The 25,219-nt window shown below is 34.4% G+C and overlaps 1 protein-coding gene across 1 annotated transcript in view; it reads right to left on the bottom strand.

Moving 5' to 3' along the window:
* Positions 1–25,219, bottom strand: part of TRIP11 (thyroid hormone receptor interactor 11) — an 88,595-nt gene that overhangs the window by 57,508 nt on the left and 5,868 nt on the right. Inside the window, exons 2-9 of the mRNA XM_027869931.1 lie at positions 17,412–17,488; positions 16,708–16,818; positions 12,532–12,810; positions 10,845–10,913; positions 8,922–9,087; positions 6,311–6,649; positions 4,371–4,411; positions 3,556–3,642 (exon numbers count right to left, since the gene is read on the bottom strand). Coding sequence (XP_027725732.1) covers positions 3,556–3,642; positions 4,371–4,411; positions 6,311–6,649; positions 8,922–9,087; positions 10,845–10,913; positions 12,532–12,810; positions 16,708–16,818; positions 17,412–17,488 — 1,169 coding nt within the window. The remainder of the gene's footprint in view (positions 1–3,555; positions 3,643–4,370; positions 4,412–6,310; positions 6,650–8,921; positions 9,088–10,844; positions 10,914–12,531; positions 12,811–16,707; positions 16,819–17,411; positions 17,489–25,219) is intronic.

Below are 25,219 nucleotides of genomic sequence, written 5' to 3'. Positions count from 1 at the left end.
GAATGTAAACAAAAGCATGAATATTGTAAAGTACAGGATTTAGATAAGAAACAAGTGGTCTGGTTTTACTGAAGAACAGGGAGAGGAAAATCTGGCTAGAAAAGTAGTTTTGCACCACATTTTGTGCATGTCACCACCTTACTCAAAACCTTTTAATAGTTTTTCAGGGCTTACAAAATAAATTCAAAACTCCTTAAAATGGCATTCAAGGCCCTTATATTCTAGCTCCAAATTATCTTTCCAGTCTTATCTTCCATGTCTTTCCTGTTACTAGCTCTTTCATCATACTGTTCCTTCTACCTAGGATTTCCTATACTTTATCTTTCGTACAGCACTAATCACCTTCTACCCTTTATCACAGTTACCTGCAAACATGTCTTCTCTACACTATCAGATTTTAAGCTTCTTGAGGACAGGATCTTATTAATCTTTCTATTTCTCATTGCGACTTGCACATAATAGGAATTTAGTAAATATTTATTGAATTGAATTCTATAATACAAAAGCCTCTGTATTTCATCTCCCTGGAATCAAGTAGGCTGTGCCTTGAATCTCACCTACCTGATACACACTCATTAACCTAGGACCAGCATAGTATTTGTCAGTTCCTCCCTCCAGGACCTAACATAGTACACTGCACAAGATACACTGACACTGTGAGAGATCCATGATTTCAGAGGTCTTAAGTGTTCCCTCCACCATTACACGTCATTCTGTTCAATTTTTGTCCATTTCATTCCTTAAATCCTTCAAAGATGATCCACCTAATGCATTTCAGGGCTTCCTTTGTTTTTTAAAACTATTTCAGCAGCACCAATGCAACTGCTATCAGTTGTTTCTCACTCTTGCTACATAAACTGCTCCACTTCCTTTTCTGGTAATACCAAATCTTTAATAATATCTTTCTACTTTTCAACACTATTACAATCTACTTAAATACAACATGCAACTTCCCATTACCCTTCGGATCATTTTTAATTTTGATTATTTCCATGTAGTGTTTTGATTTGGTTATTTCCATGTAGTTGTAGTGTTCCATGATTCGCAGTTACATATAGCACCACCAAGGGAATATTGGTATTAAAGCTGTGAGGTTTTCCAGCATTGACTGGTTTACCAAGCATCATCCAGTCTGAGTTCTACTCACTCAATTCTGAGCCCCAGTTCATTGTCTATAGGGCCTGTTCAAAATATACACAAACAGAAACACACACACACACACACACACACACACACACACACACGCATCTGTGTATTTGGATTAACTAAATGGACTGTCTGGATAATATTTTTTTTACCCAGTGTTTTTCCAATGTGAATGGCTAACCCACTGCTCTGAGTTTCACTAAGAAAGCATTTTAGTTCTCCTAGGTTCAAAGCAATAGTATAGTGTCTTGCACTGTAAATTACAGGCCTTTAAAGGGTTTCCATTGAATAAATGAATGAATGAATGGGTGGATTTGAATGAATGAATGCTTGAAATAGATGAATGAATGCTGGAAAGGTCCATGTGGAACTACAGTGAAGCAGACATAAGTACCCAAACCCATCTTCCCAATAACAGAAAAATGGCTAATAAAGGTTGTGCTATCCTATATAGCACATCCTTACCAAATATAAAAATTCAACAAAAATATTACAGTGTATGATGGCAGCAACCAAACTAAAAATGACCAACTTTCTTATGTGTTACATATGAAAAACCATTGGCTAAAATGTCTTTTCTATAACCACACACCTCACTGCCAAATCCACTTCCAAGGATATTACCCCCTAACCTATAGGTATTACAACTGCACTTCAACTTTTTATTCCTCAGTCATTCCTTTTGTAAGAATGATCACCACCATCCAAGAGTATTTCAAAGACACCCAGATCTGCCTCCTGGAGTTTCTAATCATGTCACTGATATCAAGGAACCCCTAACTCAACTGCCAAAACATCCTGTTTCCCCCAACCCCATGAACTGTTGCTGATGCCCTAGAGTTAGAGAAGTCCCTACTTCCATTGACCTACTAGGCAAGGGACCGAGAAAGCAGTCCATGTTCTAAAAGTTGAGGCTGTAGTGAACAAACATGTACTACTTGATATATCAAGATGGAATTCTGAATACATTTTCACATAGAAATAGTATTACAAGTACTGGTTAAGTTCTAGAGTCCTATTATAAGAACTTTCAGGGGGGCAACTAGGTCACACAGTGGATAGAGCACCAGCCCTGGAGTCAGGAGGACCTGAGTTCAAATCCGGTCTCAGACACATAACACTTACTAGCTGTGTGACCCTGGGCAAGTCACTTAACCCCACTGCCTAACCAAAACAAATAAACAAAAAAATAAATAAATAGATAGAGAGATAGATAAATAAATAAATAAATAAATAGGAACTTTCAGGGTTCTCAAGAAGACCAACCCATGGGTTACCATCACTAGAAACCAAAGAATCCTACTTCACTTTAAAGAATACTTCACATGATCAGCTTTCATTATTCCACATGAGGTAGAGCATTTAAAATAGAACCAGAAAAATTAAAAAAAAAAAAGACTTTCAGGAAGTAGAGTTAACCTCGTCATGGTTGCAATATTGCATGGACTTGCCTGTTTGTTCTAGAGTCAGCTAAGTGGCACAAGAGATAAAGCAATGTGCCCAGAGTCAAAAAGACCCAATTTCAAATCTAGCCTCAGAAACTTACTAGCCCTAAGACCTTGGGCAAGTTACTGAGCCTCTGTCTTCCTCAGTTTCCTCAACTGTAAAATGGAGATAATAATAACATCTTCCTCTAAGGGGTGTTTTGAGGATCATATGAGATAATATTTGTAAAATGTTTACCACAGTGCCTAGAACACAATAAGCGCTTAACAAATGCTTGTTTCTTTCCTTCCTTGTTCTGGTTCTTCTAGTAAGCCTGTTCTTAAGCTTCCCCTTACAAACTCCAATCATCATCTGTTTCCTTATGTCTAGTTCAAACAAATCCTGAATACCAAACCATGTTTGTGCATGATGACTATGACTTTGGCCCCATTTGGGTCACTCAGTGCAGAGTCTGGTTCAGCTCTTCAACTGATAAATCTTGCTTCGGTGTTACAGTGTGGCCTGATGCTTTGAATCTCAATTTCAGTTTCACTAATAGAATTCAGAATAGCTAAACATCCCTTTTTGAACATGATTTAATACCCTGGCCATAATTTCTAGTCTTCATCCTTCTCTATTTCATAGGATAATAGATTTAAACTTGGAATGGACCTCAGAGGCCTGGGATCTTAGCCAGCTATAAGGCTGCCCTGTACTGTAAATCCAGCAATAGAAAATAAGGACTATATAGTTTAACTAGATTAAAAGTTAAATAAGTTTTATGGGCTGGCCTAAGAACATAGCTGCCATTATTAAACTTTATGGGAAAATTCATTCTGAGTTTGAAATAACTAAAAATGAACTTCAATTTGTTTTTGAGAAAGTTTTAAATTCTTATTTTTTTAACATTTATTGCTTTTAATTTACATTAAAAAAATAAAATTTTTTTAAAAGATATTTTAATGTCATTTCCACAGCATATACCTTTTCTTGATTTAATGATGAATTTTCTTCTTTTAGTATTTGCAGACTCTTCTTAAGTTCTAGACTGTCTTCGGTAAGACTGTTTCCCTATAAAAATATTCCACAGTAAATTTCAGAAAATCAATAAAGAATTTCAAGTGAAAATTCTAGTAAACTACACTATGGAATATTAGGAACTTCAACTGCTTAGATTGTATCTATAAATCAGGAATGAACATCTTTGCACCATTAACCTCATATGGTGGTTGTGAGAAAAGTACTATGTTAAAAAAAAAAACTATGGAAAATATTTAGTTCTTTTCTCAAGTATTCTTAAACATAACCATAGATTTAAGGAGTTGGATGCTTAAGAAATATCTCAGTCATCCTCCTCATTTTAAAAACATTCTATTCTTTTAAAGAATTTCTATGTTCACATTAAGAACATTCACCTTAGGCATATTCAAACCATCAAAAAAGTCTCAAGCCATTTTTAAAAAAGAATGTCCTTCTGTATTTTAATAAAAACTCAAAATAGATTCTACATTTCATGAAAACTGCTCTATCTCCATATTCCAATGCTTTCTCACACATAAGTCACCATGCGTCTTAAATTAGCCTTTACATTGTAACAAATTGCTCAGATCTGTATTATGAAACAAAAAGTTTGTGATATTAATAGAAACAGATAAAAGTACAAAGGGTAAAAGCTTCCTTAAGTAAATACATGTGAATGTCCAGCAAAAGTTAAGAGAGTAAAACCAACTGTGTAATTTTTTTTATAAATGCTTAAGAACTAATGTTATACCAAAAATTCTCCTTTGAAATGAGTTTACCTGATTTAAATTACTCAGTCTCGTTATTTCCTTTTGCGCATCTGTGAAAACAAATAATTTCATGTTAAATTTGAAAAAGAAAATTGAATTCCTAGTTGTAAAACTTTCATAATTAAGAATAAATCAGCACCTATATTCTAAATTCAAAAATACAATGTGCACCCACAACACAATTAACATAAGCAGAATGCATGTTGACAAATATAATTAAGTGAATAGTACTTGCATAAGCTTATCACAACCATATCCTAAGGTATCAGGTATTTCATAGTATATTCACCATACCTTCAGACAATATACTCCAATGGATCAGTGATTTCAAAGTTAGCCCTCCTTCCAACAATGTAGATCACAACCTATCCGTGCCTGCCCAACCCGTGCTATACAATCAAGACAAAAAAGCTGTCAAATAGCACAGAATTATAACTTAATTCTACATGGGTTACAATTATGGTTTTTATTAAAAGCAAAAAACACAACTATTACATGGTTCAAAAATATGATTAACCTATTTTGGATATTAGGAAAGACTGTGGGGACTAAGATGGAAAAAGAAAAAATTTAAATAATTCCTACAACAGAGTTCTACAATACCTAACACAGATAACAATTTTAGAAGGTACTGCTTCTAGAAAAAAAAATTTAGAGTCAACAAAAAATAAAATCCAACTTTTAAGTGTTTAAACAGGTTAAGATAAAAGTTTTTAGAGAGAAAAATAAAAGAGCATAACAAGATACTAGATGAAAAAATGCAGCAAAAAATTGTTTTCACTATATCATTTGTCATTCTGTTCTAACACTCCAAGCCATTCACTTCTGCTTTCCAAAAATGCTGATCTTAGCCTGCCTATTAAGTAATTATGATTTTGATGCACAAAACAGCAGTCAGATAATAAATTGTACTCATTCCTTTTATCAGTCATGTTGCTACACACCTGTACAGAGACCTGTAATCTCTGCTACTGGGGAGGATGAGCTGACGGATCACTTGAACTCACAAGTTCTAAGCTCTAGTAAAGTACACACTAAGCTAAAGTACACACTAAGTCTGGTACCAGATAAGCCCCTGGGAGTGATGGGGCCAGCCACCACACTGCCTAAAAGAGGGGCAGACTCTATTTTAAAATTTCTATGCCAAATTTTTAAAATATAAAATTTCTATGCCAATCACAATATTGAAATGCGGTCTGTGAGTGGCTGCTTGTACTTCCAGCCTGGGTGAGATGGAGAAACCTAGAGTTTAAAAAAAAAGCCCTAATAAAATAACTCCTTTTAAAAGATAAACAGCATTTCAATGTGGTATATATTGTTCAAAAATTACAAAACTTAACAAAATGGGTTATATGCTCTCCCATATGCACAAAAGGAAACTGTGGCCTGCTGGACATAGAAATAGAAAACCCCTTTTCTTATCATCCAAACGTATAGACATGAGACTACTACAAGGTGCAAGACTAGTGGGACTAGCTACACTCACTAAGTGAACTGCCTGTGTGATCATTAGGTCACATCATTAGAATAGATTCACTAGCCAACCAACTTAGACAAAAGAAAGAGCACTCTGTCAGCTTTCTCCAATGATATTAGAAGGAACAAAAATTTCTCAATCTACATGCCCCCCTATAACATAAGCCATACCCATTTGGAAACTGGAAGGAAAAAAGAGAGAGATGGAATTTGGATACTAGTCATCCTTAAGATTTGCTTAAGAAATGCCATTCACAACCTAATATAAATAGAAATGAATAAAACAGTTCTATTAATATTTTCTAGTCATTTTAAGGTCAGAGCATTTCAACAGTGGCTTTTATGCCATGAATAATTAACTTTCTAATACGAAATAGTGTGCAGAGAAGCAATTTATTCATATATTCAAAACTATCAAGTACCTACTATGTGCTAAGATTTGTAATAATCTAAAATTCAAAAACTTCTCATACCAGACAATGCTTGTTGTAGTCTCAATAGCTCCTCTTTGACAGACATATTATCTGGGAGAATTCTTTCTTCTTTTGTTGTAATAAACTGACTGACTTCCATTTTCAGCCTTTCACATTCCTGTATTATTTGGCTTTTTTCCACATTTAAAAGTTCTTGTATTTTCTTCAAGATTTCTTTCTCATTTTCTGTTACAGACAATTTTTGGTCTTTATCTTTTATTTCAACCTCAAGTTCTTGTATTTTCTTCACTGATTCAGTTTTTTCAGCTTGTAGAATATGAATAGTTTTTTGCATTTCATGAACTTTAGAATGATCAGTAAGTCCAATCTCTGAGCCATCTAGAAAACAAATATAAAATTTAAGACAATTAAGAATTGAAAGCCCAAGGAAATATGCTAGGCAAAGCAATAAAAATTTTTAAAAGCTTAAAATGTTACTAAACTAAACTAAAGCTACCATTTGGAAGTCACTGTTTCCAAGGCTTCACTTCACATCAGATTGGCAAAGATGATTAAAAAAAAAAAAGGGAAAATGACCATTAATGAAGGAAATGGGAGAATAGGCATAGCACATGCACTGTTCATAGAGCTGTGAACTGGTATAGCCATTCTAGAAAGAAACCTGAAATTGAACCTAAAAAAAAAATTATGGCACTTAACTGTGCATACCCTTTGACAAAGGGATACAACTTGAGACTTATATTCCAAAGAGATCAAAAAAAGAGAGAAAGGATGCATATGTACAAAAATATCAAAATAACACTTTTTGTTGCAGCAAAGAACTAGGAGCTAAGGGAGTACCTATCAATTGGAAAATGGCTAAACAAATTAGTGAAATGGAATTATCACTGTACCTTAGGAAATGACAAAAGGATCAAATTCAGAAAAACCTACGACTAGTAGGAAATTAGTTGAACTAGGAGGACAATTATACAATTACTACAACATTAAAGAAAAACAACTCTGAAAGTCGTGATAACTGTTCAATGCACTGATCAACTATGATTCTAGAGGACCAAGATAGAACTTGCTTCCCAAGTCTTAACAAGGAGATGATGGACTAGAGGTAAATAATGAGATGTACATTTTTAGTAATGGCCAACATATTGAATTCATATTACTTGACTAGGCTTATTTATCAAAATTTTGGGGGGGGTGAATGAGAAAACAGCAGGTAATGACAGCAAAGCAGGAAAAAAAAGAAGATAGTGGCATCAATGAGGCATATATAAAAAGTGAGCAGAAAAGAACTAAAGGAGATACAGGGGAAAACAAAGATAAGCAGGATAGACAGGAACTAATGTGATAAACTATATGTAATAGAAATTCATGATTTCATGCATAATCTTCCCTCTTTTTCTGTTCCTTATATATAGAAATACTCTTTCATCAAGTTCAAAATAATAAAAACTATTCTAATTATTTTTAAAGCACTAAATTTAAAAAAAAAAAGTCATGAAACACTTGCTGAAATGTACACCTGAGTTTGAAATAAAATAAAAACACTTTCCATTATTTTTAAAGTGTTTTCACCAAGATGTACAATGGAAATTTGCAATTCCAATCCATTTACCACTAAAGAAAGAATTGTAAATGAAGTTGTAAAACAGAATTCTGATTCCAGAACAGGTTATATTATATGACCTTTAAGTCTTTTCAAACCATGAGATTCTATATGCCAGTAGGTTGTGAGAGATGATAAAAAATTTTGGTAGCCAGATTATCATTATTGCAAACTTTTGAGTAAAATCAGGTCATTCTTCCAAACTAGCCTGTTCAGCGTCATTACTGTAAAATGCCCAGACTGTACTGGAACTTTCATGATCAGGAAATTGAAGCCCAACTTCCTAACCTGAAATCCAGCTCCACGATAGGAATTCTAGTTTTGCATACAATCCTTTAGAAGCCAGACTCTGGCTCCTTAATCTGGTGCACCAGGAGCTACCACTATCTAGAAAAAGTGGTAGCAAAAGAGAGACTAAAAAGGTATGGAAAATGATAATATGTGGACACTTCTGTCCTATTCTACCATGAAGAGACAACTACTGCTAAACTTTCTGAAGTGGAAACTCTCCAACAAAAATTTCAACTTCTACATTCTTGAATATATGAGACTGATAAATACCAAGAAGTTAATAAAAATATAAGGGGTCAGTCTCTGATAGATGAAATTGATATAAATTTAGTACTTTAGACCTATAACAAATAACTCTTTCTGGTCAGCTCTTAGTAGAAGCACAAGAATTATAATCATGAAACATAACCTTAAAATGTATCAAGAGAAATTATGCTTCCAAAAGTTAATATAGTTTAAAAAAGGAGTTAATAGTTATAATGCAATTCTAATATATAACAGAGTTAATATAAATTAACTCTTTATTAGTTAATTTATACTAGCCATTTGTTATTAGTGAAAAGGGATTATAGTGGCCTGTCAGTGAATTCTTCATGGCTGTAACTGCCACTAAACAAACCAATTAGATCTCAGGAACCTCTGTTATATTTATTACATATACTGATCTTGTGTCAATGATTTTCAGATAATAATAATATATTTACATAGATAATTTATCAATTACAAAGTAACCATAATGAAGGCAAGACTAAATACCTTGATGTAACAGATTTTCAAGTTCTTCAATTCTTTCTTCATATTCACCCAATTCTTCTCTATGCCTACGACTTATCTCTCCTAGTTTATGCCGATGTGCATCTTGTAATACTGACAGTTCATGTTGATGATCATCAATTTCCTGACTTAACTTCTGTTTAAGCTCCTAAAAATAAAAAAAAGGAACAATCCTCCTTTAAGTTCAATAAATAAAAGGAATATAAATCAGTTACTGTTGTCAGTTTTAAATTATTATATTAAAACACTAAAACATCCTAAGTATTTCAAATTTAAGAGTAATTTTAACTCAGAACCTAAATTTGAAATAATCTGAAATTATTCCTTCTCTCCAATCAAGCTTTCAAAAATAGAAGTTTCTATTTCCACTTAGATTATCCCTGCTTAATGGAACAAAAATAAACTGAAAGTCAACAGAAAATAAGCAAATCAAAAATAGCATATAAATTTTTAAAAATCACTTTGGCTGACATTTCGTAACTTTTCTGTAGTCATTTACATTTTTTGTTGTATTTGGTGTAGGCCAATAAAATCGTCCTTGTATACACACCAACTGACTGCAGGGCAAAGCTATTCTAAAAGCAAGCTGGTTGACAGAAGGAAGAGTCAAAGTTTTTTTAAACGGCTAAAATAATCCCCCAAGTGATATTCCATACATAGATATAGAACTGACTATATAAAAACTTATCTAAATTAATTATGTTCAATAATAAGTACCCAGAAGTAATTCATACCATAAAGATAATTCATTATTTTTACATACCTAAGTACATACATACAGGTATACACAAATACACAGTTTTCTTGAAAGAAAAAAAACTGATACAAATTGGAAGGATTCTACTTCTGGGACAAAGAAATTAATTTCACTCAATAACATAAATTATAACACTGAAGTAATCAACATTTCCTCACCTGAATGGCAATTAAATACTGCATCAACTTCTGTGACCTTGGAATTCTTGTTTAATAAAGATAAACTATATAATCAATCTTGGTCAAAATATATAGCCTTATAAACTCTATATCTCTGAGTGAATGAAAACCACTTACATTTCTTTAGTGCTTTAAGAGTTACAAAGTATTTAAAACAACCCTACGATTTAGTAATAAATGTATTATTATCCCCATTTTAGAAGTGGAACTGAAGCCTAGAAACTGAAAGGCAAAGTTGCTTATCAGTGTCATACAATTAGCAAAGCTGGGGCTCAAACCCAGGTCTTTCCAAAACCAAGTCCAATGTTCATTCCACTGCAAAGCTTGACTCATTAATGAATTACAGAGTGGTATCAAATGAGACTGTCTCAGCTTAGAGACTAGTCATTTAATAAGGCTATTCCTAAATATAACAAAGGTATATGTAGCAGTGCCTCATCAACAAGTCCATAAGAAACCCATGAAAAAAGCCTCTTCAGAAACATTAAGAACATTTTTCAGAGTATTAAGATAAAAGATGGTCTCTGCAAAGTTGTACTCTGCAGAATTTTTGAGTTTCTCACTAGACAAAAAATATAGCTACACTTGACTAGAATCTTGAAAAAAAAGTACTTCCCTAAACTCATGTATGAATAATTTATGATTCTGGTCCTACTTTTAAAATTTCAGAAAAATACTATATTTTTGAAAAGCACATGTTATACACATATACATATTATGTGTATACATGTACATGTGTCTATATCACACACATATACAAACACATATACAGCGTACTGTGGAAATTATCATGTACAAAGAGTTGTCTTTTTATGTACCTTAAACAGTAAGCAGAGATGGTATGAAATACAGACAGGAAATAAGTGAGCATTATAGTCACAAAATCACATCATTAATATTTTGAAGTACAATTTTAACAGAAATTGAGTTATACATTATGGTAGTCTATATAAAAGCACACCACCTTACCTTGATAGCATTCTGTAGTTTACAGATTTCACTTTGATCAGAGCTATTTGTTCCTTGTGCTTTGGAAGACTGAATTAAAAAACAAAAAGAATTAAGAAAACATACTTTTCTATTTTGATTTGTACATTAGTAAAAAGTTAAAACACTATTTATCTAAAAACAAATTGGTTTTTCAAGAACCAATATAAAAACATCTTAATAATGTAAATATAATTATTCAAAATATTAGAGAAGCTATTCTATGTCTAGACATATCTCCATCCCGGCTCATATGTTTCCTGACTCATAAAAATACTTTCATGGTCTCTAAAAGAGAGCTTCCAAAAGATGCCATAAAATTCTTCAGTAAACTTAAATAATTTTAATTACATAGCTTTCACTTCATCCAGAATGCACTGAGCATTATGGTAATTATTAGAGAGGATACAAAAGAATTAGAAGATACAATCCCTACCTAAGAAGCCCATAAGCTAGCTGAGGAAACAGTATTTCTAATAAAGATTAAAGCTAAGTAGAGAAACTTCAAATGTTACTATTCTGTTGATGAATAAGTCCTGAAACTGAAATTGCAGTGTGGCAGTTTCTTAAACGAAAAATATGGAAATGTCAAATATAGACAATGCTAATACCAGCCCTAACCTAGTAACAGACATTGTATAATTTTTTTAAATAAAGGATTTCTTCTTCATAACTAGAACATTCTTTGCTCCTAAGTATGAATAACAACATAAACTAAGTTGCAGTTGTTCTCTTTTTACTTAAGGCATAAAATCTCTCATTAATCTTCAAAACCATTTAGTATTTATGGAACTCAAAGATTTCATACATGTGTCAAAACATAAAGAAGCAATCCTTAAACTTCAATATTCTAAGGAAATGAGATGGACAAATAGATTGTCTTTTTATATGGTTTGTTTTTGAGGGTTACTAGAATCTTCAGTGTTTTTAAAGAAAGCATAAATTATAGGGGTATTGACCATAGATACACTTCCTTATTTTAACATAATGGGAAAGGTTCCTTCTTAATATGACTGGACCATAATTTCAAAAGTCAAATAAATGAGATATATCTTAACTTAGGCATTTTGGTTTTTAGAGCAGTAAAATTAATTCCAAATGACAAACAACTCAATTTTTCTGAGTCTAGTACTTTAAAACCTAAATCATGATTTTCAAATTATGCTCTACCGAACCTCATAGGCAAATAGGTTCCTTAGAAAAAAGCATGGTCAAGACAGTGACGGTCTCTGCTCTGTCATCTTATGTCCCACCCTAACCCTGTACCAGGAATTAAATAATAAGGCATGAAAAATAAGACAGAGGGGTCTCAAGTCCTGCAAAAATCATCATCTAATAACAGATTTTCATCTTACAAATAAGTACTTATATTTCTTTTTCTTTTCTTGGAAGAGTTCTAGACTTGTGACTTCAGTGGCATGGGGAATGTGCATCAAGAAAAAAATCCTTCTCTTATTGTAGATCTGCAATTGCTCTGCAACTTATTAGTTTTAGGGAGCTGCCTAGGACACTGAAAGGTTAAGCAACTTGCCCAGAGTCACACAGGCAGCTCATATCAGAGGCAGAACTTCAACAAGGGTCTCCCTGACTTCAAGGGCAGCTTTCTATCCATTATTCCATGTTGTCTCTCACTATTTCAATTCCTATTGATAAAAAACATGTATTTAACCTGAGCAATATGTCTCCAATGGCCAACTTCAGATTCAAGTCTTGAAACTTCATTTGACAATCTGTTTATTTCTTGCTGTGACCAAATTATATCCCCAAAGTCCATGTCATCTCCATGGAAAGCTGAAACATGATGACTAATTCCAGAAACAAAGGAAGCTGATGTAGTTGTTGAAGGTAAGTGGCCAACTTCCAAATGCACTGATTGAGCAGCTGTCTGCAACTTCTGCAACTGATCCTGTAGTGCATTCTGCCTTGCCTTTAGATGGCTGACTTCCACCTACATATATAATGTATATTTTAGTAAAGATACTAAGGGTAACAACATTTACCATTTTATAATAGGTTAACAGTAACAGGATAGTAAAATGACTTAAGGTCAAAAATTTGCATAGCACACTAAGGAATCCCCAGTCACCTGGAGCTTCTTAAACTATAAGATTTCCTTCATTAATAAAGCAACTTAATATGATATTCATAGAACTTAATATTTTAACTACATGTCAGTTTAAGTTATATACTAAAACAGCAGAAATGAATTTCCTCAGTTAATTATGGATTTTCTGTATGCTACTAAAGAAAAACCAGGGTCAGAAAGACCACAGGTAAACTAAGTCTGTTTTATATATATATATATATATATATATAAAACAAAGCAAGTTATTTTAAGTAGCCATGTTTTTAAGACCTAAATTACCCAGATAAAAGTATCAATTCTTCAGTGCTATAAACAAACTCTAGAATTTTTTCATTTAAATATGACTGTAATACATACTCTCTCTCTCACACACACACACACACACACACACACACACACACAATTTCCCAAAATCTGCCATAAGAGCTATCTTTACTTGTTGCTTCCTTCATTGTATTTTCCTTAAGAAAAATAGAATATTCTACATATGCATGGAATATTCTACATATATTTCAACAAATAATTTTCTGTTTGAAGCTACTCTCTGATGGAAATTTAATTACCATATGTTAATTCATATAAGTTAACTCACATTTCCAAAAATTATATAATTTACATCTTTTGGGGGCGATATGAATACAAAGTTAAGAGCAACAAATAGATGATTAAGAGAAAACTTAGACCAACAGAACACTGAAAGTATTCAAATGTTATTTTCTCTCCCAGCAAGGCAATGGAATATATAACCATTGCTCTAAGTGTATACACAGTACGTAGAAAGGCCTCATAGAAGTAATTTAACAGAAATACAGTAAGTTATACAGCTGTAAATGCAAAAGATTTCTTTTATCACAAAGAAACACCCCATATCCAAGAAAGAGAAAAAATACCAATATGCCCCTATAGAATAACTGTACTTTTAAAAGTTTTATCCTAATACCGCACATTTATTTTTTTTTCTGTCTTGGAGGCATGATTTATTAGTAAGAAGGGACTTCAATTCCAGGTCCAATTATGTTACATAACATAATCCCCACCCCACTCCCCCACTCTCACAGTCCCCACCCCCCCCACCCCCCCACTGTCCTATCCACCCGCCACCCCCATACTCAATAAACTCTAATGGCTTCCTATTAGCTCCAGGAGCAAATACAAAATGCTCTATTTCCTCTGTTTGTTCTTCATGACATAGAACCCTCCTACCTTTCCAGTCTTCTTATACCTTACTTCCCAACACATACTCTCCATTCCAGTACCACTGGCCTCCTGGTTATTCCAAAAACTGGACACTCCACCTCTCAGCTACTGGCTATTTCCCATGCCTAAATCACTCTCCCTCCTCTATCCTGACTGCTGACTTTTCTGGCTTCCTTTGGCACACTTGTTTTTAACACAGAACGTCACTAAATGAGCAAAAAAGGAAAACAACCAAATAAAGGAATCAAACCCTCCCCTATCTCCCTCAATACCCCTCCCACCCCCACAGAAAACCTAACAGTTGGTAATAAACAAATTACCATTGAACATGTAGCTAGCTAAATAGAAGATGGCTCAATTCTCTAAGTATTTACTGAGAACCTATGGAAAATTCAAAAATAGAATACATAAGGGTATAATTTCTGCCCTAATGGAACTGACAATCCTATTCATCTAATAGTTTATGAGCTCTTGATTCTAACTAACAAGTTTAGTCAGCATTACTAAGAAGAAAAGACCATAACAATACAAAATTAATAGTTTCACTAAAATAAAGCCAAACATTATTGAAAGATAAACTAAAATATGCTCAGCTTGCCTCTGGTTTTCATAAGAAAATTAACTAGTCAAAAAGTCTCGTCTCTCTGCCAAGACACAGTCACACACCTCCAACAAGGTAAACATCTCAAACTAGATGCCTCATAGACATGTCAAATAAGTCTAAAACAAAAGTCATCATCTTTCTCCCCTAAACTTGCCCTCTTCTAGGCTTTTCTGCTAACTGCTGAGAGCACCATCACCCTCCCAGCCACCCAGGCTCACAAACCTAGGTGTCATCCTCAACGCCTCACTCTTACTCACTCCACATATCAAATCTCTTGCCAAATGCTATCATTTCTACCTCTACGATATTTCTCACATACATCCCTTCTCTCTATTTACCTAGCTACCACTCTAGTTTAGGCACTTATCACCTCTCATCTACAAACACTAACCTTCTAACTAGTCTCTCTACTTCAAGATTCTACCATCTATCCTAAATTCAGCCAAAAAGATTAATTTTTCTGAAGCATAGTTCCTACTTTATCACCCCTCCTACTCAATGAGTTCCAGTGTCTCCCAATTATCTCCAAGAACAAATGTGAAGTCCTCTCTTTGGTGTTTAAAGTCCTTTACAACCTAGCCCCTACCTACATTTCCAGTCTTCTTAACACCTCACTCTTCACACTGTGATACAAATAAGCCAGCGAGCTTTCTGTTGAACACAACACTTCATCTCCAGTCTCTGTACTTTTGTACTGACTGTCCCACATGCCTGGAATGATCTGCCCCTTCACTTCTATCACTGAGCTTCCCTGACTTTTTTTAAAACTCAGTTCAAATCCTGCCTTCTGCAAAATTACTTTACCAGGCTTCCCAGCTGCTAATGCCTGTTCCTTTCAGATTATTTCATCCACTCTGTATATATTTTGTATGTATCTAATTATTTACACATTTTCTCCCCCATTAGAATGTGAGTTCCTTGAGGTAAAGGACTGTTTTTTGCCTTTCTTTGTATTCCCAGTGCTTAGCACTATGTTTGGCACATACTAAACACTTAATAAATGTTTTCCTGACTTTGGAAGAAAAATCTAAAATCTAATAATTCATTTTATTTTTCTGCTATAATATTAGGAATTGTCAAATGGATTTGAGGCACCTAAAAAACTGAAGAATAAGAATTTTGTAAAGTTGGAAACAGCCTCAGAGATTATCTAGCAACCCCTAACTTGAAAAATGACAAAACATTCAGCAACTTGTTCAAAGTCATACTGCTAGTTAGTAGCCCGGGGTGAATTAAAAAAACAAAACCACTAGTTTGCCTGCTTGTTGAGTGTTCTATCTCTAAGAAGGTTTTTGTCTGTTTAGGGTTTTTTGGATCATTGGTATGGTTTAGACCATTGGCTCCCAGTGAGAAAATTCCCTCTATCAATGCAGATGAGAACTTGCTCTGCAGCTTATAGTACTGGAGAGTTTCCTAGGGCAATGACAGGTCAAGTAACTTGTGTAGGGTCACACAGTCAGTATGTGTTAGAGGTGAGACTTAAACCCAAATCTCCCTGACTTTGGGGCTGGCTTCCTAGACAGTGTATCACACTGCCTGAAGTTTAAAATTCTACACAAAAAAAAGTTAAATAAAATAATTTTGATGATGTTTGTTTAGTACAATGATAACTCCTCCCGAAAGGCAGATATTGAATTATTAATACTATGACCTGAAAGGAACTAACAGAATCAAAGAAACTTAAGAGCTAGAAACATTAGGGTTTATGAGTTCTTCTAATATAACTCTTTCATCTTACAGATGTCATTACAAAGTCATGTAATTTAATATCCTATAAAATAGATCCAGCTGAATTAGTAATAATCTAAATTTTATAATATAAATTCATCTTCTGCTAAATTTTTATGTAATTAAGCATGAAGTGAAATGAAAATTAAATGAAAAATTTTAACCTACTCAGTATGTTTCAACAAAGTAAATAAATACTTCCAATAGTATAAGCTGAAATTTTCCTTCACCTCTTTCTGTTGCAGTTGATTTCGGTAATCTGCAGATTGCTGTTTTATTTGAAGCTCTGCTGCTTCATGCTTCTCTTCCAGATCATTACAAAGTTTCTTAAGTCTCTCATTCTATATGGGAAGAAAAGAGTATATTTTTTAAAATGTATAAAGTCAGGAATAAATATAAAGACACCATTCTGTATGATATTAATTTTTAAGGTAGTTATTTTTCATATAAAAGACTCAAAGCTTAATGAAATTTTATTTACTATTATCATATCAAGGTTACAAAGACAAAAAACAACATGCCTCTAACTGGTTGAATTTTAAAGCAAAATAAATAATTTTTAAAAGTTATCAATATAGCAGCTTATTTTAACACTTCTAAATTGAACAGTATTATTAAATTATGTTAGATGAATTAAATATATTTAACTAGTATGTATCTTATTTTATACATTTAAAAATATTATTCTGAGAAGGGGTCCTTAAGATTCACCAGAATGTCAAAGGAGTCCATGATATACCCAAAAAAGGTTAAGAACCCTGTTATATGTGATCACTTCTCAAACATTTTGACAACAGTATGCTCAATTATCATTACTGACACTGAATTTTGCTGTCCTGGGTCAGTAATATGAAGACCAACATCGTTTAGAAAGACATAAGAAAGGTGAAATGGAGTAAGTTCACATAATTGAAAAATCAATAATTCTTCTTACCTCTGCCCTCAGGGATGTATGAATGGCTTCAATTTCCTTCATCCTAGAACTGGATATTTGGAATTCTGCCGTCGTAGCTGAAAGAAATAATAGATACTAAATGTTTTAATAATTGCTATATGAAGAAATAAGTATACCTGGTGCTACAGCAAACATGTAATGTTAAGACACAGAAGAAACCTAAGAGAATACTTAGTCCAACATTTCCATTTTACAGATGAGGAAAGCAAAGCCCAAATGTTAACTGACTTGCTCAGATCTAATTTAGAGGCAAAGCTAACTACAACTTGGGTGTGCTTTCTACTGTATCACACAGTGCAATGTTTCACTGAGTCCAATTTTAAAAGTGTGGAACAATAATAAGACAAAAACCTGAGTGTCAATATCAACTTTGGCACTGCTTCCATAAGATTCTCCTTTATGATATAAAAGAATTAAAGACATTCCTTTAACCTAATGTACCTAACACCTGTAGTAGTTTTCAATACTATGCACATAGATAAAACACCTTGGGATACCTTTAATAGTAGATTTTCAAATAATTCTGGTAATTGTAAACACCATAACTATAACTGACATTGTACTCCATTATTCAAGGTCAGTGGTATGAATGCCAGAATTTTTTAGAGCAGTGATGTCAAATTCAAAGCCTTGTCAGCCACATACTGACTTAGAGAACCACAAATTAATATTATCTGTTTCTCTATTTTGTACAGAATTTTTACATATCTTTGTACTGTGTTTTGTTAAACACTTCCCAATTACATTTTCATATGGTTCAGCCACATCTGAAAGTTTTGTAGTTTTGTAGCAAGTCTGACACTTTTGGTTTAGGTATTCAAATATTACTATCTGCATTTAAATACTTAATTATTTTTGTTTTTAAAGTAATATGCTGAAGTCATCACCATGATGTCATACTCCTATGAGCACTAGATAAATATTAAATTCCACAAGTTACAGGAAAACAATGACCAGGCAACCAAAGAATGTAAGCCCTCAGGGAATCTTAATACATATTTTCTATCCTATCCCAAGCAGGACTTAGTGAAAAGTATTATTTTGTTTTATATGTTAGGTAAATCAATTCATCTAAAATTATGAAACTGAATCTTATGTATCTTTATACAATTTTATATTTAAAGCCAGATTTAAATGTTTCTTTCATCATAACTTGCTTTGCCTTCCTAGTAAACACCAATCATTTAAATAGGGGTCAACACAAATGTGCAATGACTTTCATTCAGCCTGTTAAAAGTGAAGGGTCCCTTTAAGCACAGTAAATTGCCTTAACAGAATTTTAAAGTCCTATCAAAAAAGTCCAAAGATAGCAATGCAATGTTCAAAGCAAAATATTGCATCGCTAACAATAAGAGGTATACAGTGCAAAATGCAATCTATTTGGCACCATGAGACTTAGGTTCAAAATCTGGCTGATATGTACTATAATCTACAAGCCACCTAACTTCTCCAAGCACTGGTTTCCACATTTACAAAATATACAATTTTATAGATTGTATAAGTAAAATAATACTTGTACAACCTACCACTCAAGGTTATTTAAGGTAAAAACCTAGTAAGTCTGAAAGTACTATAGAAATATGAATCAGGCAAGTAACTTAAAAATCTTCGGACCTCAGTTTCTTCAGTCGTAAAATAGAGGTATGATAGTACTTGATGCTACCTACTTTGTAGAGGTATTATGAGGAAAGGATTTTATAACTTCAGAATTATATAAAAGTGAGGTGTTTATATATACACATACATACATGCACATATATATACGTAGGTATAATTTGCTTTAGTTATAAATAAAATTATTATAATTTTAATTGTTTTCCTATCTTATGATATCAGAGGTACTTTATCTTGTAAATTATTTCAAATGTCAATGATTTTAATTTTTTTAATCTTTATTACTTTCATTTTTATATCATGATTATTTTCCTTTTTTTTAATTTTGGGGGGGGGGCAATTGGGGTTAAGTGACTTGCCCAGGGTCACACAGCTAATGTGTGTCAAGTGTTTGGTCTGAGGCCGGATTTGAATTCAGGTCCTCCTGACTTCAGGGCTGGTGCTCTATCCACTGAGCCACCTTGCTGCCCCTATGATTTTAATTTTAAATGCTCTCCCTCCTTACCTTCAGTTCCTAGCTTTCCTTGAAACTCAGCTCAAATCCCATTTTCTACAAAAGATATTTCCCAGTTCTCCTCACCTCCTCTCCCAGTGCCATCCCTATGAAATTACCTTCCGTTTACACTGTACATATCTTGTATGTACAGAGTTCTTTCCATGTTGTCTCTCACATTGTAATGTGAACTCCTTAAGAGCAGGGAACATGTTTTTTTTACTATTTTTGCAACCCAGCACCTAGCACAGTGCCTACTACATAGCAGCTGTTTAATAAATGCCTATTGATTGACTGATTTAAACAAATATCATTACCAAGTGAAAGCTTATTTGATACAGTGGGGAAAAAAAATGGATCTGAAGTTAGGGCATCTGGGGTCAAGTCCCTGCTCTGACACTACCAACTGTACGACTTTGGGCAAACCATCAGGATAAGCCTCTCCAAAAAAAAATTGTTTTCCATATTTGTAAAATGTAGGCATAATAATACTTGTATAACTTACCACACAGGGTTGTTGTAAAGAAAGTAACTAGTAAAGTACCTAGTGCTTTCATCATTATAGGGGTTAAAGCTGGAAGGTCCCTTAGACATCATCTAGCCCAGGGATTGACAAACAACTGCTCAACGGCCAAACTCAGCCCACTGCCAGTTTCCCTTCAATATACAGAAATGACTATAATATAAAAACAAAATGGATCATTAAAAAAAAAATTTTAAGTGGAGGAACCAAGGAAGAAAAACGCTATTCCAGAAAAGATTCTCACCAACAAGGAGAATGTGACTTTTAATTAGAATCATAGAAAATATGTAATAAAGGGGCAGCTAGGTGGCGCAGTGGATAGAGCACTGGCCCTGAAGTCAGGAGGACCTGAGTTCAAATGCGGCCTCAGACCAAACACTTGACACTTACTAGCTGTGTGACCCTGGGCAAGTCACTTAACCCCAACTGCCAAAAAAAAAAAAAGGAAAGAAAGAAAATCCATAATAAAGAAAGAGAAGATATTTGAGCATAGTCTGACATGTACCCAAGATTTTGGAAAATAAATTTCAAAAGATTCAAAGAAAGGCTAGGTAGGACCCTCAAGCGTAAAATTCTAACAAGACAGAACTTAGGAGGAATGGAAAGCTCTCCATACAGAAATTCTGAGGATCAAAAGAACAACAGTTCTAAAAATGGAAAAGTTGTCTAAAAAGACAGATCAACCAACTTAGATTTTTAAAGGTATGTACAGAAGATGAAAAGAAGAAGTAACAAAAAAAAATCATGTATATAGTCCTATAAGAATGGTGTCCAAAGCCCTAAAATATCAGAATAAGATGAGATTGGCAAAGAATGCCAAAGACAAAGAAACAGAGGAGTTAAGTGGTTTTTGTTTTGTTATGTTTTGTTTTGCTATTCCAAGGGGAAATGAAGGTTCAAAAAAAAAAAAAAAAGGAGAAAGCATCTGGCCTTCTTGCCGTTCCTCAAACACAACACTCCGTTTTCCAACTCCATGCTTTTTTACCAGCTATCCTCCATGACTAGACTCTCCTTTCTCATCTTTGCCTCCTGACTTCAGTCAAGTCTAGCTAAAATCAACCTCCTACAAGAAGCCATTCCCAATCTCCTTTAATACTAGTGTCTTCCCTCTGCTGATTACATATCTTGTCTGTACATGATTTACGTAATGTCTTCCCCACTGGACTAAGAGCTCCCTGAGTGCAGGAACTATCTTATGTCTTTCTTTGTGTCCCCTGAACATGGCACAGTGCCTAATACAGTAGGCATTTAATAAATGCATGTTGACTTGTTTACCTCTCTCAAAGAAAAGACTTCTGATCAAGATGAAAGGGACGTTCAATGCATCTTCACTACAGGTAAACTGGGATCTTCACCCTCCGGATGCAGCAGATAACAGTTGAAGGTAATCAATCAAAGGAGGCTACTCTCATCTATATGGTAGGGAATGTGGTGGGCTCCATGTTAAGCAAACTGGGCATGCGCAAAAGACCCCTCAAGGGGGTCTCCATGTTAGGAGAACTGGGCATGCCCAAAGAAGCCTGGATTGCACAGGTAATTTTTTCCACGTTCCTCTAATTTACTTATGATTTCACCCTTTATATCTAAATCATTCACATTAATATTTAGCTCGTTAACTCCTGATCTCTTTGTGGCAAAATTCTAAATAGTGGGATTGGGAAATGAAACAGCAAGTTATATCACAGTGTCTGTTGATATAGACAGACACCTTGAGGGGAAGTTGAGGAAAAAGTCAACCATTTTGGGGGCTTCCATTAGCTTGGATTTTCTACGCTAAGTTGCCTAAGAGCTGATGATTCTTTTCTTTCTTAGGAGAGTGCTAGAAATGCCATGTTTCCTCTAGCCTTTCAAATCTAAACCTTCGGAATCTCTCCCCCTAGTTCTAAAGATAGCTTGATGCCTTGAAATGAACTGGTGGGAGGTGAAGGACTATACTTGCCTCTCTCTTTTACTCCAGCCCTTAGAAATGAACCTGAGGTATATTTGTTTCTGTTCTGTGTTGTTTGTTTTCCTCAATTTCAGGTACCAGAGGGGATCTCCATGGAACCTGGAAGTTCAAAGCATGTTGACCTTTAAACCAGGATTTCAGGCAGGATGGTACAGCCAATCAGCCCAGCACAGAAACCCTGAAAAGGCAACATCCCTGAGACTTGAGCCTGAGGGTAGGGTTTGGACTTGGAACTGGAACTATGCTCTTTAGGAAATGAACTAAGTTATGAACCTCAGTATCTCCCAGAAACTAGGTGTAAGAGGGAAGGGGATTAAGCTTACTGCATGTTAGGGGGTATGAGATTGTATATTTGTAATTCTATCTTTGAGTAAATATTTCTATGTAAAAGCTAACCTGACAGTTGCTAATGGAACAGGGACAACCCTTTATAATTCAGGGAATACCACTGGTAGGGACTGGAACCATTTGGAAGGAGCCTATACCCTCCCTCCCATCCAGAGAATCCTGAGAGGGGAGCAAAATCTAATCTATCTAGCCTTCAGGCAATAGGTGCCAGAGGGTCCTGTGTTACATTTGTCAGAACAATGGATAAGGGAAAAGTCCATGAACAAATAAGAGATAGAAAGGTTTACAGTAGATAAAATTGAAAATTTTGATTACATAAAATTAAAAGTTTTTACTCAAACAAAATCAATGCAGCTAAAATTAGAAGAGAATCAGGAAACTGGAAAATCTTTGCAGCAAATTTCTCTGATAAAGGTCTCATTCCTAGTGTGTGTGTGTGAGTGTGTATGTGTGTGTGTGTGTGCGTGTGTGCGTAACCAAGTCAAATTTTTAAGAATAAAAGCCATTCCTCAACAGATGAACTGTCAAAGGATATAAATAGAGTTTCCAGATGAATTCTAAGTTATCAACAGTCATATGGAAAAATGCTCTAAATCACTAATAATTAGAAAAACATAAATTAAAACAACTACCATCTCACATCCATCAGTTTGGCAAAATTGACAAAAAAGTAAAATGACAAATGCTGGAGAGGCTGTGGGAAAACAAATACACTGTGGACTGATTCTGGAAAACAACTTGGAACTATATCCAAAAAGCTACTAAACTGTGCATTCCCTTTGACTCATCAATACTGCTACTACGTCTAAATCCTAAAGAGATCAAAGCAAGAGGAAAAAGTCCCATAAGTACTAAAAAATTTATAGCAACTCTTATTGTGGTGGCAAAGAATTGGAAACTAAAGGGCGGCTTACTAATTGGGGAGTGATTGAACAAGTTATGGTACATGAATGTGATGGAATACTAAGGTGCTCTAAGAAATTATGATGGAGATGGTTTCAGAAAAATCTAGAAAGACATGCATGAACTGATGCAAAGTGAAGTAAGTAGAACCAGGAAAACAATTTATATTGTTTATAAAATTACACACAACATCATCATGAAGATAAATAACTTTGAAAGACTTTGGGAACTCTGATCAATCCAACAATGTAATCAGAATTCCAAAGGACTCTTGATGAATCATGCTATCCACCTCCAGAGCTGATAGACTCAAAGTGCAGATTAAAGCATATTTTCTCCCTTCCTTTTTTTTTTTCTTTGACATGGCTAAATGGGGGAATTTGTTTTGCACAACTATACATATTTGTACTATTGACCACCCTGATGACCAGCTACATTTTCCTATGGGGGGGAGAAAATCAGATAATCTAAATGTCACTGTATCCTTGTTGTGTATCCTTTCAGTGTGAGAGCAAAGTAAAAGTAAATAAAAAGTTGTTAACTGTTTAGTGGGGGGAAAAAGATGAAAGGAATGATGATAAAGGAGAGAAAACAAAGCTCTTATTGTTACTTCTGTATTCTCTTCCAAGTATAATAATCTTTAGATTGCAAAGACAAAAACAAAAATGGCTTTTAGATAGCTGATACCTAAGGGAAGTAAAAAGGGAGGAGTACCTTGATGCATTTAAGTCATGAAGCCCAGAAGAACTACAATCTTAGAGTAATGAAAAAACTCAAAGATGTGATTACTGAACCATTGCCAATACTCTTAGAAAGATCCCAGAGAAAGGAAGAGATGTGGGCTATAGGACTGGAGAAGTACAAATGTCCCTATATTTAAAAAAAAATTAAAAAAAGGAAAATAATGGAGCCTTTCAACTATAGGACAGTGTTCTTGACTACCATTCCTACCAAAAATCTATCATGTATTTTCTAAATGATCATTAATGAAAATAAGGAAAAACAAGTGTTCATCACAAAAAAAAGCATGACTTCATCAATAATAGCTCATTCTATTTTAACAAATAGTCCTTAACAGCCAATCTCTTCCTCCTCTTATCCTCACATAAACCTTGTTCTCTCCTGAAAACACTGTATCACTGACTACCCTTTCTAGTACTAGAAAGTACTCTCTCAAGCATTCCACTACACTAGACTAGGAGTAGGAGGAATCCTTCTTGCCTTTCATTGTCATTTTCAGACCTTCCCTCAACCACTTGAACTCCAAGACCTCTCCTGCTTTGAGATTCACTCCGTCCATATGTATCCATATATATCACCCTACCTAGAACCCAGTGACTATTACCTACTAGTCCCAAGGATAATTCTTCCTCCTTTCTCAAGAGGTGCAATACTGGCTCTTCGTCTTTTCCTTTCAACACCAAACCCTGCCCTTAACACTTGAAGATGTCAACTTATATCTCTTCAAATACTGTTACTTACCAGTTCATTAACCTCCTCAAATGCTATTATATACATATATGAATATATGCATGTGTGTGTGGGGGGGGGGGGGGGGTGCCTTAATTCTACCTTAGTCACACAGAAGGATACTCATACTCTTGATATCATTCAAATTCTTCTACCTCCATAATCCATAAAACTGAAATTCCTTTCTGACTATAACCTCCTATCCTTCCAGTCGTCCCTGTGCCTTCCCCCTTCGAAATCTCCTATTTCTATATTCAGTACAACCCCACTTCCTTGTTTTCCCAGGCTTTTTTTTTTTTAAGTTAAGGTCTTTCCTAAGTCTCAGGCAAAGAATGGCCTCTTTTACCTAGTCAAAAAAAAAATCAATTTTGGAGGGGAAGACCCTCAGGTTTACTGGCCAAAACAGAAACAATTGCTATTTACACTCACTCCAGAGCCATCAGGGCCCAAACAATAGTCACCTTAGGTTTGGGCTGGGACCTAGTGCT

The sequence above is a fragment of the Vombatus ursinus genome, unplaced genomic scaffold (assembly GCF_900497805.2).
Source record: "Vombatus ursinus unplaced genomic scaffold, bare-nosed wombat genome assembly UNPS02014794.1, whole genome shotgun sequence".
Lineage (NCBI taxonomy): Eukaryota > Metazoa > Chordata > Mammalia > Diprotodontia > Vombatidae > Vombatus > Vombatus ursinus.
This window is presented reverse-complemented; position numbering and strand designations above follow the sequence as displayed.